This window comes from Pelophylax lessonae (assembly GCF_965119305.1).
Source record: "Pelophylax lessonae genome assembly, chromosome: 1".
NCBI lineage: Eukaryota > Metazoa > Chordata > Amphibia > Anura > Ranidae > Pelophylax > Pelophylax lessonae.
Window position 1 is genome coordinate 261,271,697 of NC_138768.1, and position 15,326 is coordinate 261,287,022.

Consider the following 15,326-nt stretch of genomic DNA (forward strand, 5'->3'; position numbering starts at 1 on the left):
CAGCCTCAATCCGGGACCCCTGGACTGTCAGGACAGTCTCATCCGGACACAAGTGGGTCTTCGACAAATCACCCAGGTCAAGATTCCTACTATAGCTCTACCATCTTCAGGAGAGAAACTCTAGGTACTGCTTTCCTACGTAGAGTCTCTGGTGTTTCAAGAGGCTGTCATTTCCGTGCCAGAGCCCGAGCGAGGCCAGGGAATTTACTCCCCTCTTTTTCTGGTCCAGAAGAAAAACGGCTCATGGAGACCAGTTATCGACCTGGCTTTTCTAAACCGGTTCATTAAGAAGGAAAGGTTCAAGATGGAGACACTTCTTTCAATCCAACAAGCGATCCAGCCAGCCGACTGGATGGTATCCATAGACCTTAAGGCCGCCTATTTTCATGTCCCTGTTGCAGAGGAGTTTCAGAGGTATCTCCGGTTTGCCGTAGGTCACTTGTTGGCTGTGGTAGCCCTGCTGAGGACAAGAGGCATTTGGCTCCATCATTATCTGGACAACCTCCTCCTTCTGTCTCAAAACAAGGATCAATTGCTGGAACATCTAGATCATGTTGTGTCTACCCTCCAGACATTCGGATGGCTTCTGAATGTAGAGAAAAGCCATTTAATTCCAACCCAGTCCCTCGTCTATCTCGGGGGCCTTGTTCGATACAGCAAGAGCAACACTGTCTCTTCCAGAAGAGAAAGTTGCAGTGGTCGGGAACAGAATTCTTCACGCCCTCTCAACCACTCATCTTCAACCTCGTCAGTGCTTGAAGATTATTGGGACCATGGTCGCAATGGTTCCCATGTTGAAATGGGCATTATGGAGATTGAGACCTTTCCAGAAAGGATTCCTGCAGCAGTGGGACACATGGCATCTAGATCAGCCCATCTTCCTGACTCTGGCCATGAGAGCGAGTCTTCCGTGGTGGCTGCATTGAGAACATCTGCTGAACTGCCATTCCCTTGTGCCAACCTCATGGGTGGTGGTGACCTCAGATGCCAGCAGCAAAGGATGGGGTGCTCACTGCCTCACGGAGGTGGCCCAGGGCAGGTTGAGCTTCTCCTCTCAGGGGATGGTGTCCAATGTTCTGGAGCTACGGGCAGCATTTCAAGCCCTGCTAGCATTCCACCACTTGACAAAGGGACTTCCAGTTATGCTCAGGCTGGACAACACCTCGGCGGTCGCCTATATAAGCAGTCAGGGCAGAAATTGTGTTGCCCACCTTCAGGCAGGATGAGGGCTCACCTGTCCACCCCCTGGATGCGGGTTTTTGCCTCAAGCAGTATTTGAAAGCTACGGTTCCCTTTCGACAGTCAGAGTATCTATTTGTCTCTTTTAATGGAAAGAACAAGGGCTCAAGAGCTCATTCAATGGGCTTACAGGGCTAAGGGCTTGACTCCTCCAGTGGCGGTTATGGCCCACTCGACTTGGAGTGTTTCCACTTCCTGGGCAGTCTCCAGACATGTCGCTCCTGAAGTAATTTGTAGAGCAGCATCCTGGTCTTCTTTAACCACCTCCCACCCAGGCCATTGTATATATACGGCCGGGTGGGAGTCTCGTCCTTCTGAATGGACGTTCCGGAACGTCCTTCAGAAGGAGCAAAATCGTGCCGCCGCCTCGGACACAGCGCAACAAGATGCGTCAGGAGGGCCCTGTGATTGGCCCTCCTGATCACATGACGGCTGTGTCCAATCACAGCCGTCATGCAATGTAAATACAGCCGTTGTAACGGCTTCGATCTCTTCTCCTCCCTGACAGATCCTGTCAGGAGAGGAGAAGAAGAGGATCGATACTGGAGCTGGGGTGATCAGTGAGTATTTCTAAGTACTCACTGATCACAGGGGGGGTCTGTGCTGGTAATCAGAACATTGATTACCAGTGCAGCCCTGGGGGGGTGGGGTGCCACTAGAGCCACCAGGGATGCCCACCCATGACCACCAGGGATGCCCACCATGGCCACCAGGGATGGCAAACAGCCTGCCAGTGGTGCCCTCCTATCAGTGCTGCCCACCAATGCCATATATCAGTGCTGCCCACCAGTGCCCGTTATTGCCATCCACCAGTGCCGCCCACCAGTGCCCATTATTGCCCACCAGTGCTGCCTATCAGTGCCCATCAGTGCCCCCCATCAGTGCCAATCAGTGCCACCCATCAGTGCCGATCAGTGCCACCTATCAGTGCCCATCAGTGCTGCCTATCAGTGCCCATCAGCGCTGCCTATCAGTGCCCACCAATGCTACATATCAGTGCTATCTATCAGTGCCACATATCAGTGCCCATCAGTGCTGCATATCAGTGCTACCTATCAGTGCCCATCAGTGCTGCATATCAGTGCTACCCCATCAGTGCCACCCCATCAGTGCCACCCAATCAGTGTCTCCTCATCAGTGCCTGTCAGTGCGGCGTCATCAGTGCTCATCAGTGCAGGAAAAAATGTATCTATTCACAAAATTTTATAACCTAAACAAAAAAACTTTTTTTTTTTTTTCAAACTTTTCTGTATTTTTTCATTTGTGCACCAAAAAAGAAAAAACCTGGCAGTGATCAAATACCACCAAAAGAAAGCTCTATTTGTGGGGAAAAAATGACACAAATTTGGTTTAGGTACAGTGTTGCATGACCGCGCAACACTGTACCTAAACAGTGGCCGGCGGCTCTTTCTTCTGTTAATTTTGGTTTACAAGTCCTGTAAGTTGACAGAGTAAATTAAACTTTTGTTCAGCACCTGCCCACCCTGTTTGTGTATGGCAAGTTATTTCCCGATACGTATGCTGCCATGGAGTCTTTCAGGAAAATGGAAAATTTATATCAAATACTTACCGTAATTTTCCTTTCCTGATGGACTCCATGGCAGCAGGAGTTCCCTCCCAGTTTCTATGGAGGATAGTTACAGAACACGTGTGCTGAACAGGTGCAAAGATTTATGGGAGTGGATGTCCTATAGGGTAGGTTTGGAGGCGGGACTAACCCCGATACATATGCTGCCATGGAGTCCATCAGGAAAGGAAAATTACAGTAAGTATTTGATATAAATTTTCAATTTTTTGGCTTAGATTACTTTGGCAAGAAGGGTGCCGGAATTGGCAGCTCTTACTTGTAGGGAGCCATTTTTTGTCCTTCACCACGGCAAGTAGTGTTATGTCCTCATCTGTTTTTTTGCCGAAAGACAAAATCAGGGCATTGTCTTGCCCTCCTTTTTTCCTAGCTCTCAGTTGCCAGGAGAAAATTCACACTCTGAATGTAGTTTGGGCTGTCAGGATCTATTTAAAGTAAAACTAAAGGCAAAACTTTTTTTTTTTTTTTAGTTTTGGACATAGTGGAGATGGATTAGAACACCTATCAGTTTTTATTGCTGTCTGTTCCCCTATGGGACAGGAAGTGAAGGGAAATCTCTGCAATGGGACACAGATGGTGAAAAAATAACCTGACAGGGGTTATAACCCTCCCTTACGCTATCTAAAAAAGTTTTGCCTATAGTCCTACTTTAAGGTTATCTGCAGCAGTCGAGCAGTCAGACTTGTTATTTGTTCAGCCAGAGGGTCCTAGGAAAGGAAAGGCGGCATATAAAGTAACAATTTAATGGATCTGCCAGTTTATTTACTCAAGCTTATGGCTTGAAGGGTAACTCTGTCTTTTCAGATGAAGACGCACTCTACTAGGCGTGTGGGAGCCTATTCAGGTATCAGTGGTTCAGGTCTGTAAGGCTGCAACCTGGTCTTTGGTACATACCTTTACAAGGTTTTGTAGATGTAAGAGCTGTGGAAGATATTGTGTTTGGCCATAGTGTATTGTGGGCTTCAGAATAGTTTCCTTGGGCTTGATGGCGTTTTTTTTGTGTGTTCCCCTCCCCTCAGGTGCATTGCTTTGGGACATTCCGGATGGTCATGATGATTATAGCCTGCTCTGTGTCCCATGATGTACGATGAATAAAATTTGATTTTTTTGTACTTAACTGTAAAATCCATTACTCGAAGTACATTATGGGACACAGAAGGTCCCTCCCCTCTTTTAGGGGTTTCATTGCTTGTTACAAAACTGAAGTACTTCCTGTATGGGAGGGGTTATATAAAGGAGGGCTTCCTGTCTGATTGGTAGGCCAGTGTCCATATGGTCATGATTATAGCCTGCTCTGTGTCCCATGATGTACTTCAAGAAATTAATTTTAAAGAGTAAAAATAAATAGACAGCAGATAGTGTTGGAGCTGCTTTGTCCCTCCTGCACTGTGCCTACATTACATCACTGCTACTTTTACAAGATAATATCTGGGTTTACAAAGGCATTTGGTATATAAAAGTAGATTTAAATCTTTTGAGGCTGTGTTGAGGATTATATTTAAATGAAATTGTTTTGTATTTTCAGACATGCACGTTACCTTAATGCAACTCTCTGCATGAACCCTTAGGATACCTGCAGCCTTCAGAAAGGCAATGAGTGAAACGCAATTCAGGGCAAATTTGCTGTAGTCATTCCACACAGACAAAGAGTATTGAAACAACATCTTAACTCTTTCTAGATAAACGACAGGATATCAAACTTTATTATCATTACTTTTTTATTTATATTTTCTTTTAATCTATGAAAAATTATGAATTGTTTCATATTGTAACTGATGTTTATATACTTGTTCTTAGTTTCATAAATAAAAGAATTTACAAACAGATTTGCTTTTGTGGTTCATTCATATATAATTTCTACGGTTTACAGCTACCCCCTATACACAGCCCTTTCCATTGCATCAGGCTTATCTGAGTACTCTAAATGAGCAGGATAGTTGGTACAGTCATAGTGGCCGCTTGTTCTGACATATTTCAAGAAGTCTGCAGACGTCGGGAAGGAAACATTGTCTGCTAATAACACCGTTCCTTTTCTGAGGACGCAGCATTCCTGTACAAGATGAATGATAAATCAGTTAAAATGAAACCATGGGCAAAACCAAAAATAACATATATGATGCAGTCTGTCACTGGCAATAACACAGCAGGCATTGCTTTTCAAAATTCCCTCTGTATCATAGTTTCACTATATGTTGATCCAGCCAGTAAGTCATTTGATTTTCAACTTCCTTTAACCAGGTCCCCTCCGGCGTATTACAGAATTACGGGAACATCTCATCCCACCGGTCTCGAGTCATATGACATCCTCCTGGTCTCGCCACTTGTGTGCGCCCCTGGGGGCACATAGCATGGCGATCAGGGAAGAGGCATGTCCCTCAGGGTAAAGAGCCAATAAATTTGTCTCTTTGCCAGGTGACCGGCTGTGATTGGACACAAATGTATGCAAATCGCGGTAAATGTGAGCAAACCGCAGTAACTGGCTGTTACCTTGTTCTCCTCCTCGCACACCGATCCAGTGTGAGGAGGAGATCACGGGAACAGTGAGTTACCCATCATAGTATATGCTATTGTGCCCAGATTGCCCCAGTAAATAAAGAGGACCTGCCTGTGAGCCAATCAGAGTACCTATGACACATATGAGAAGAACCCCTGTGCTAAACAATTACTGGGCACTAACAATGGGTGTGCTGCTGGTCATCACAATGTGAAAAATGATAAATAAATAATAAACCCTTCAGCGCAACTCCCAAACCCACAATAGTGTCAAAATAAATCTAGCGCAAATTCCCAGTTGACGCCAACTAGGGACAATACTAAAGACACCCTAATAATAAATTAAAATACCTAAAGAGCAAAAGGTGCATCAAAGTGCATGTAAATAAATATATAAATAACTATGAATAAAAAGTTGCTATAAAAATTAAACCTATAGTGCAAGAAATTTATAAATATATAGGACAAGCAAGTAGCCAGTGAAAACCTCCAATGTGCAATATAATAATATTTAAAAGTCTTAATGTCCAGTGAAACTCTCTTGTGTTTCAAAATAAAGTGCTAATCAATCAGAGTACCCATCAGAGTACCCAAGTACCTATCTGCAGTCCATCAGAGTACCTGAGTACCTACAGTTGTGTTCAAAAATATTCAACCCCCCAATGCTGTAAAGGGTTTTAGGGAATTTAGTGTACATTTGTAATTGTATTCAGAATGAAATCCTACAAGGACTTCTTAAAGAACCATATGCAACTAAAATGACATCAATTGGTTTTGTAATACAGTAGTAAATGTTTCTTTTGTGAATTCTTCATTGACACAATTATTCAACCCCTTAAAGACCAGTGCACTGGGGCCCCACCTACACAATCACCCAGGACAATAAAAATGTAAATTATCGATAAGGTGACATTTATTGTTACCTCCAACAATATCAGTTTTTAACCATTAACACAACGTTTGGACAATATAACACGAGCATGAAAAACAAGAAATTACAGACTGAAATGGCGCAGTATGAAAGCACTAGGAACTATTTATTAAATTTGCGATACTTCGGAGGGGTGGAGGGAGAGAGAAAGAGGGATGGATGGAGAGAGAGAGAATTTGGGAGGGGGCAGAAAGGAAGCAGGGGGATCTGAAGAGAGGGGAGGGAGAGATGACAAAGAACTGTTAGGTGGGAAAAGGAAAGCAGGGATGGTAAGGGATGTAAATTGTATATACTTCAGCAAATTGAGATGACAGGATAAGTATCAGACTATGCTGAATTTGTAGTTCCACATCAAGTCCTTCATAAACTCCCAGTTAGCAAGTGCTGAGTTATTTCCTACAACCAAACCTTTCAGCTCCAGTCTTTTTGCACCAAAATATTTCCTTGGACAGCGACACCATTTAATTTTTTTTGTACCACCGATAGCCTGATGTCTGAAACTGAACCTGGCTAAAGAATTACACAGGGCCATGTGTATTAAAAAGTGAAAGCAGGTAAAAGAATTATCTGCGCAATGTCTTTTTGCAGCAAAATACTTCCTTGGACAGTGACCCAATTTAATTTTTTTTTACCACCGATAAATCAATGATCAGTAATACATTACACAGGGCCATCTGTATTAAAAATTGAAAGCAGGTAAAAGAATGATCTAGCGAGAGAGAGAACAGAACAGAAAACGCAGATCTGTTAAACTATATACATATACTCACTATATATTTTATAAGTACACACAAAAATAAATATAAATATAGCTGGCCGGGGCTGGGGCCCCCCGGACTCACATGCAGCGCTGCTCCCATCTCCGTCCCTGGGACTCTGCCTGCACAGCACATGAAGGGAGGAGGTGGGTGGAGCCATTCTTTTAGGCGCGGGGAGAGGACGAGCAGAGGAGGAGGATCCTCCTCCGCTGTGCATGATGGGTCTGCTCTCAGAACGTCGCTAGATGCCAATCGGCTGGCCTTCCTAGCAACCAGTGTGCAGTGGAGACAGAGCCACCGGCGGACAACGGGGGGGCCCGGGGGACAACGAGGGGGGGCCCTAGACCACCAGGTAAACTAATCTGGCCTGGGGGGGACAGTGTAATTGCCATCCTGTGTGTGGGGCCCCTTGGCAAGTGGGGCCCCCGGGCAACCGCAGGGCATGCCCAATGGAAAAGACGGCCCTGTTAAAGACTACCACTCTGAAGAACAGAGGTTCATTGAAGTGTTTTCAATCAGGTATTGAAAACACCTGTGGATGTCAGGGAGCAGCAATAAAGCCTAATAAGCACCAATTAGGCAGCTTTAAAATGACTGTGATACTCAGCTCCTTCTAGATATTTAGAGGCGATCGTTAAGTGGTTAACAAGTTATTTTTCACACAAAACAACGTAGGTCTACGTCGCTCGCTCTCAGGAGGCTAGGGGGCGAGTGCGCGCCGACGGCGGAGCGCTCCTGCCCCCGCTTGTCGGCAGGGAAGCCGATGCGTGTGTCAGGTGGCTCCCATTGCCGTCTGACAGCCACGATCGTTCCCCACTAAGAGAGAAGGACGGTCGGCTGTTGTAAACACAGCCGACCGTCCTTCTCCCTGAAATGATCATAGAGATCATGTGATCCTTCTATATAGGATCACATGTCTCTATGGTCATTTCAGAAGCCACGCCCCTCCACAGTTAGAATCACTCCCCTAGGCTCACATTTAACCCCTTGATCACCCATAGTGTTAACCCCTTCCCTGCCAGTGTCATTATTACATTAACAGCGCAATATTGTTAGCACTGATTACTGTAGTAATGTCACTGGTCCCCCCAAAAGTGTAAAAAATGTCAGTCAGGGGTCCGATCTGTCCGCCGCAACGTCCCAGTCCCGCAAAAAATCGCAGATTTCCGCCATTACTAATAAAAAAAACAAAAAAAATTACATAAATCTTTCCCGTAGTTAGTAGACGCAATAACTTTTGCGCAAACCAATCAAAATATGCTTATTGCAATTTTTTTTACCAAATTTTAATTGCCCTAAAATGTTAAAAAAATTTTGATTTTTACTTTTTTTTTTTTTTGAGAATCTTATATAGCAGAATGTGAAAAATATTGTTTTTTTTTTTCAAAATTGTCACTCTTTTTTTGTTTATAGCGCAAAAAATAAAAATTGCACAGGTGATCAAATACCACCAAAATAATGCTCTATTTGTAGGAAATAAAGGATGTAAAATTCATTTGGGAACAGAGTTGCACGACTGCGCAATTGTCCGTTAAAATAACGCAGTGCCAAATCGTGAAATAGGGCCTGGTCATTAAGGGGGCAAATCCTTTCGGTCTTAAAGTGGTTAATATGACAGTTTTGTAAAAAATAAATCCTAATTTTCCCAAGAATTGTGGGAACAAATTACAACTTTAAAAAACTCACCATGCCTCTTACTAAATACTCTGGACTGTCTACTTTACAAAAAGGGGTCATTTGGGGGTAACTGTCCTGACATTTCAGGTCCTCGAGAAATTAGATGAGCAGTTAGTACATCAGGTGTGATCAATTTTTAATGATTGGTGGCATAGCTTGTGGACTCTATAACTTTCACACAGACTAAATAATATACACTAAAGCAGGGTACACACTAGTAGAAAATCTGCCGAAAATTCCCGCCCGATGTGAAATCGTCTGATTTTCGCCTAGTGTGTACACAACTTTCAGCAGCCGATGCCGACATTTTCAACGAAAAAAACGGAGGGACAAACACCAAAATTTTTTTTGTCCGTCCCCAGACGACCGATTTTCGTTTAATGTGTATGCAGTACGTCCATGAAAAATCGGATACGAAAGACTGCGCATGATCTGAAGTTGCTGACAACCCGGAAGTCTAGGAACAAATGTGCCAAAAAAAGAAAAATCAGACGAGAAATTTCGTGAACATTTATGCACTGTCGACTAAAAACGGTAATGAACGCTGAGAAGACAGAGAAAAATCGGAGGATATTTCGTCCGATTTTCGTCAAGTGTGTACGACCCTTAAGGGCTCTTTCACACTAGGAGTCCGTCAAACGGACTCCGTTTATCTCAGCGGGGGATCAATCCGCCGATCCCCCTCTGAGCAGGAGGATGACAGCTTTTCTCCGCGCTGTGTGCGGAGACACGGCTGTCAGGTCCCCATGCATTTCTATGGGGGAATTGGATGGGAACGGAACGTCTGTCCGTTCTCATCCGATCCGCTGGATGGATGGAAAATAGGGTTTCCATCCGTCCAGATTTGACGGATCGGATCGGATGTCAGGAGACAGATCTCCGCTGACATCCAATGCCCCATAGACATGCATAAACGAACAGGCAACAAAGCAAAAACGGACAGACGGATCTGAATGGTCCGCCTGTGTGAAAGGGACCTTAGGGTCCTTTCACACGGCACAGTCCGTTGTTTTTTGTTTCCGCTCAGGCCAGGACACGGATGACACTTTTGTAGGGTCCGTTCCGTATGTCCATTTTTCATTCATCCGTTTGCAGATGAAAAATGGACATAATGTGTGTCTATGGGATTGCAGACGTTAGCGAATGACACCGCTGACATCCGTTTTTGCGTCCGTTCCGTTTTTTAAACGGAAGAAAAATAGGGTTCTCTTCCGTCTCAAAAAACGTAACTGAACGGAATGGACGCAAAATGGATGTCAGCAGATGGTCGTCTGCAATCCCATGGACATGAGCACTGGAAGGGCGGACGCAGATCAAGAAAAACGAAGAGATTTCCAGTCACAACTTACCAACCAGCCAGCGACCAACCGAATTGCACTGTCTAACAGTATGCGTTAAAAACAGGGGTTTGATTGCACACATTTGCAAATACATGCGTAAGCTGCAGGCCCTGGCAAGGCACCCTGTAATCTGCAGTCCCTAACTCTACAATTTAAAGAGTCTCTACAATGAGAGCACATGCATTTAATGGGATAGATGGAGGACAGGTGACTAGAGGGAGCCCACCCCTCTTTAAAGGCACAGGGTCACACTGAACACCCAGCACATCGCATAATGGCGGCACTGGAAGGGCGGACGCAGATCAAGAAAAACCAAGAGATTTCCAGTCACAACTTACCAACCAGCCAGCGACCAACCGAATTGCACTGTCTAACAGTATGCGTCCGTCCTTCCAGTGCTCCTTACCATTAAGACCAGTTATAGGTGGAGGTGGTGACCAATTTTTGCATTATCGTTGATATCTATATTGAGCCAGGCAACGCACTGACACCTTTGCCGCCATTGTGCGATGTGCTGGGTGTTCAGTGTGACCCTGTGCCTTTAAGGAGGGGTGGGCTCCGTCTAGTCACCTGTCCTCCATCTATCCCATTAAATGCATGTGCTCTCATTGTAGAGACACTTTAAATTGTAGAGTTAGGGACTGCAGATTACAGGGTGCCTTGCCGCGGCCTGCAGCTTACGCATGTATTTGCAACCAAACCCCTGTTTTTAACACATACTGTTAGACAGTGCAATTCGGTTGGTCGCTGGCTGGTTGGTAAGTTGTGACTGGAAATCTTTGTTTTTCTTAATCCCATGGACATACATTATGTCGGTTTTTCATCCGCAAATGGATGGGAGGAAAAACGGACATACAGACCACCCATGTGAAAGGACCCTCAGGCCCATTTCACATGAGTGCCTCCGCCTTGCGGATTCCGCTTGCTCAGTGGGGGATCACTCCGCTGATCCCTGCGGAGCAGGCGGATGGCAGGTCCTGTCCGCTCCGCTGTGCAGAGTGGGCACAGACACCAGTGGCGGCTGGTGCTCACAATTTTTGGGGGGGCGCAAACAGAAAAATGTAATTGGCATTGCTTTGCGGCAAAAAACGCTGTGAAAAATTGCGTGACTTTGAGGTCGCAAAAGTGTGAAAGGGGCCTTTCACTAATTAAGGTATAGTGTGCCCCCTTTCAATGCACAGTGACCAGCATGCCCCCTTTCAATGCAGTGACCAGCGTGCCCCCTTCACTGCAGAGACCAGCGTACATGCCCCCTTCAATGCAGTGACCAGTGTACATGCCCCCTTCAATGCAGTGACCAGCATACATGCCCCCTTCAATGCAGTGACCAGCATACATGCCCTCTTCAATGCAGTGACCAGCGTACATCCCCCCTTCAATGCAGAGACCAGCGTACATGCCCCCTTCAATGCAGTGACCAGCGTACATGCCCCCTTCAATGCAGTGACCAGCGTACATGCCCCCTTCAATGCAGTGACCAGCGTACATGCCCCCTTCAATGTAGTGACAAGCGTACATGCCCCCTTCAATGCAGAGACCAGCGTGCATGCCCCCTTCAATCCAGTGCACTTACCTGGATCATCATCAGCAGCAGCGGCGGCGCGGCTTCTACTCAGCCCCTCCGGCGCGTCTCCTCGGGTCCTCCCGCTCCCGCCTCCTCCTCGGCCAATGGCATGGGGTTTCCGTGTGACAATAGCGAATTTTCATTCACTATTGTCAAACAATGGGTGGAGTCAGGGCGCACTGCTCTGCGCCCCTGGGTCCACCATTTGCATCGCCCTATTAGAGCCTCTGGCTCTAATCAGGATGCAAAAAAAAAAAAGAAAAATGCCCCATTGAACTCCATGCGTCTGGCACCCCTGCATGCAGATTAGGGGGCCGGACGCATGGATGGGGGGACCACCTGTCCATTTTCATCTGATCCTGTCGGATCTGCTGGAAAGATGGAAAATAGGACCACTATCTGCCTTGATTTTGCAGGCAGAATCAGATCAGGTGGTGGCAGATGGCAGTGGACATTTGTCCGCTAATATCCGCCGCTCCTTAGAGGAGACTGGAGGGTCCGATCAGGTCCACCTGACAAAATGTACAGGCGGACCTGATCAGAAAACCCATGTGAAAGGACCCTTATTTGGAGTATTTTTACAAATGACATATAGCAGTATACATTTTGACCCAAATTTATGAAGAAAAATTACTTATTTGCAAAATGCTATAATAGAAACTAGAAAAAATCTTTTTTCTCAAAATGTTTGCTCTTTTTTCACTTATATCACAAAAAATAAAAAAAAACAGTGGTGATTAAATACCACCAAAAAAAAGCTCTATTTGTGTGAAAAAAAAATGTTTGGGTACAGTATAGCATGACTGAGCAATTATCATTTAGTGCCGGGTCACACTTGTGCGATGCGGGAAGGCTGCGAATTCGCAGCCTGTTCCCGCATCGCAAACGCACATCTGGCAGTTCACACTGCCATATGTGATACGTTGGGGGTGTCAATAAAATGTTAACGACACCCCCAGTTTGATCGCATATCGCAGTGCGATCTGACAGTTCGCACAGGATCGGATCGCACAAGTGTGAACCACTGTGCGATCCGATCCTGATGCGGCTGAAAAAATGCCTCATGTGCGACTTTTGTGCGGGTGCAGTGCGAATTTAGCCATACAAAGTGTATGGCTGAATTCGCACTGCACATCCGATCGCATGTAATGAAGGAGCAGTGCGCTCCGATATTACATGCGATCGCCGCACACGCAAGTGTGAACCGGCACTCAAAGTGTGAGAGAACTGAAATCTGAAAAGTGGTCTGGGCAGGAAGTGGGTAAAAGTGCCCTGTATTGAAGTGGTTAACAGACTTAAGGCCCGTACACACATACCGATCGTCAGCGAACGATCGGACGTCTTTTGTCCCTGGGCTGTCGGTGTCTGTTGAAAAGTGCAAAGACAGCACAAGAATTTTGTCCGCCGACTACAGCCGACTGCAGAAGTGATGTCATGTAATGGTTAACTTTCCCTGTGTTTTTTCTTTTCTGAGCATGCCCAGTCTTGCAAATCTGTGGTCTGTCGTCCGAATTCTGTACTGACTGGCGAACAATCGGCCGCTCTGGTGTCGGCATACAAAAATTTTCATGCTTGCAAGACAGACTCTTGTCGGCAGAATGTGCGCTGACGGCTGTCGGAGGCACCATACTAACAAGCGTACAATCGGCAGATCTTTCGTCCGCCGACGTTTGTATGCCGACGATCGGTACGTGTGTACGGGCCTTTAGCTTTTTTTATTACATAGTTAGTGAGGTTGAAAAAAGACATCCGTCTATCCAGTTCAACCTATGATGTGTGTGTGTGTTTGCTATACAGCAAAAGTTGGAGTTGAGACAAACCATTTAACACTGACTAGGGTGCTTAAAATGATTAGCTTTTATTAATTTATGTAAACCTTTATCCCTGAAAGAAAAAAAAAAGCTATAGCCATAACTGCCTAAAAATGTTAGATATAGTGGGATATTTTTTGTTTGTCACTTATGAAGAAAAAAGAAAACTAATGCAGCCACCACATATTAGCAATGGTAAGCTGTAATGTAAAATATATTTGTTCTTGAGCTTAGATACACTTGTATCCACAGTGACTAAAAACATAGGATGTACACTACTTCATATGTCAATCCTTAACAAATCCAATTTGCTAGAATGTTACACCACCACAACTTAGTAGATATCTGATGGGAACCGAATGCATCCAAAAAAGATTAAACACAATTGTCCATGGGATCTACTCCTCCATAGACAGATATCACAGTGCCTGTTAAAGTGGTTTGCACCTCTCTCTGCAGACCCACAAAGTCCCACCTCCTGCAGACTGAACAACTCCCTCTTAAAGCGGAGTTCCACCCAAAAGTGGAACTTCCACTCATTTGCTTCCTCCTCCTCTCCGGTGCCACATTTGGCACCTTTCAGGGGGGAACGGGTACCTGTTTTTGACAGGTACCCTTCCCCACTTCCGGGAGACGGCGCCGCGCCGCTGTCCCTCAGAAGTTTGGCCCCCTCCTCCTTCCCCCACTGCCGAGCCAATCTAATGAGCATGCACAGTAGGGACCCGCCCGTGAAGCCGCAAGGCTTCACTGACTGGTTCCCTACCGGCAATGGCGGTGGCAGCACCCGAAAAGCCGATGGAAACATCAGCTGTGGTGCCGACATCGCTGGACTCCAGGACAGCTAAGTGTCCTACTATTAAAAGTCAGCAGCTACAGTATGTGTAGCTGCTGACTTTTAATTTTTGGAGGGGGAGGTTGCAACACAGCTTTAAGTAATCCCTCTGTGTACTTTGACATTGAACTGCAAATAAAATAATTATTTGATCATAATGACTATTCTGACACTACTCCTATTATTAATTGGGAAGCTCAAAAGGCCACGATCCGGAGGACCATAATTAAAATAGTATTCAGACTGAAGAAATCAAACAAAAACAACAAATTCTGCAGGACCTTTTAGAAGCATATAAGAAAAATCCAAATCTTGATGTCAGAGGCAAGATTAACTCTGCCCACCAAAGGAGATAATAGCCTTCACTTGTCACGCATGAAATTTTATACCAAAACAGATCGCCCTGAAACACTATTAGCCTATGCCCCCAATGTACCGCTATCCCAAAACTGAGAAAACCAGAAGGTTCTTTCACTCAGATGGAAAGTAGAATGACAACATACTTAGCCTTCTGATTTCTTCCCTATTTGTTTCCCCCAGAGACCTACTAGAAAAGGTAGTCACGGGGGAAGAAATTTTACAAGCCATCAAACAAGCTCAAACATCCAAAGTGCCAGGGCCAGATGGTTTTTCAGGGTTGTATTATAAGAAACTCGCCCCACTATTAATCCCCCACTTACAAAAACTTTACAATGCTGTTCGAGAGGGAATACTTCTCGATGCAGAATCTAATAAAGCTACTACATGTATGCTGCCCAAACCTGATAAGGACCATAGCAAAGTGATGAATTGCAGACCCGTCACCCTCATAAACAAGGATCTAAAACTGCTAACAAAAATTAATGCCAACAGAATCAACTGATTTCTGGAATATTATATTCAAAGAGATCAAGTCAGAAGAAAGCCGATAAACATTGTCTCATTGCTACGGTCCAACTGAGATGGAGCCAAGACCAGACAGGGCATGTTACTATTTATAGATCTGCATGAAGCTTTTGACTCCCTGTCCTGGCTATGCCTCTTCACGGTACTGCAGCATTGGAATTATGGTCCTAATTTTCTCTGCATGCGCCATACTCAAATCCAACTGCCAACA

At 45.2% G+C, this 15,326-nt stretch overlaps 1 protein-coding gene across 1 annotated transcript in view; it reads right to left on the reverse strand.

The window, feature by feature from the left end:
* Positions 1–4,650: 4,650 nt before the first annotated feature.
* Positions 4,651–15,326, reverse strand: part of LOC309563789 (catechol O-methyltransferase-like) — a 34,244-nt gene continuing 23,568 nt past the window's right edge. The window contains exon 5 of the mRNA XM_082268402.1: positions 4,651–4,874. Within this exon, the coding sequence (XP_082124528.1) occupies positions 4,695–4,874 (180 nt within the window). The 3' untranslated portion in view covers positions 4,651–4,694. The remainder of the gene's footprint in view (positions 4,875–15,326) is intronic.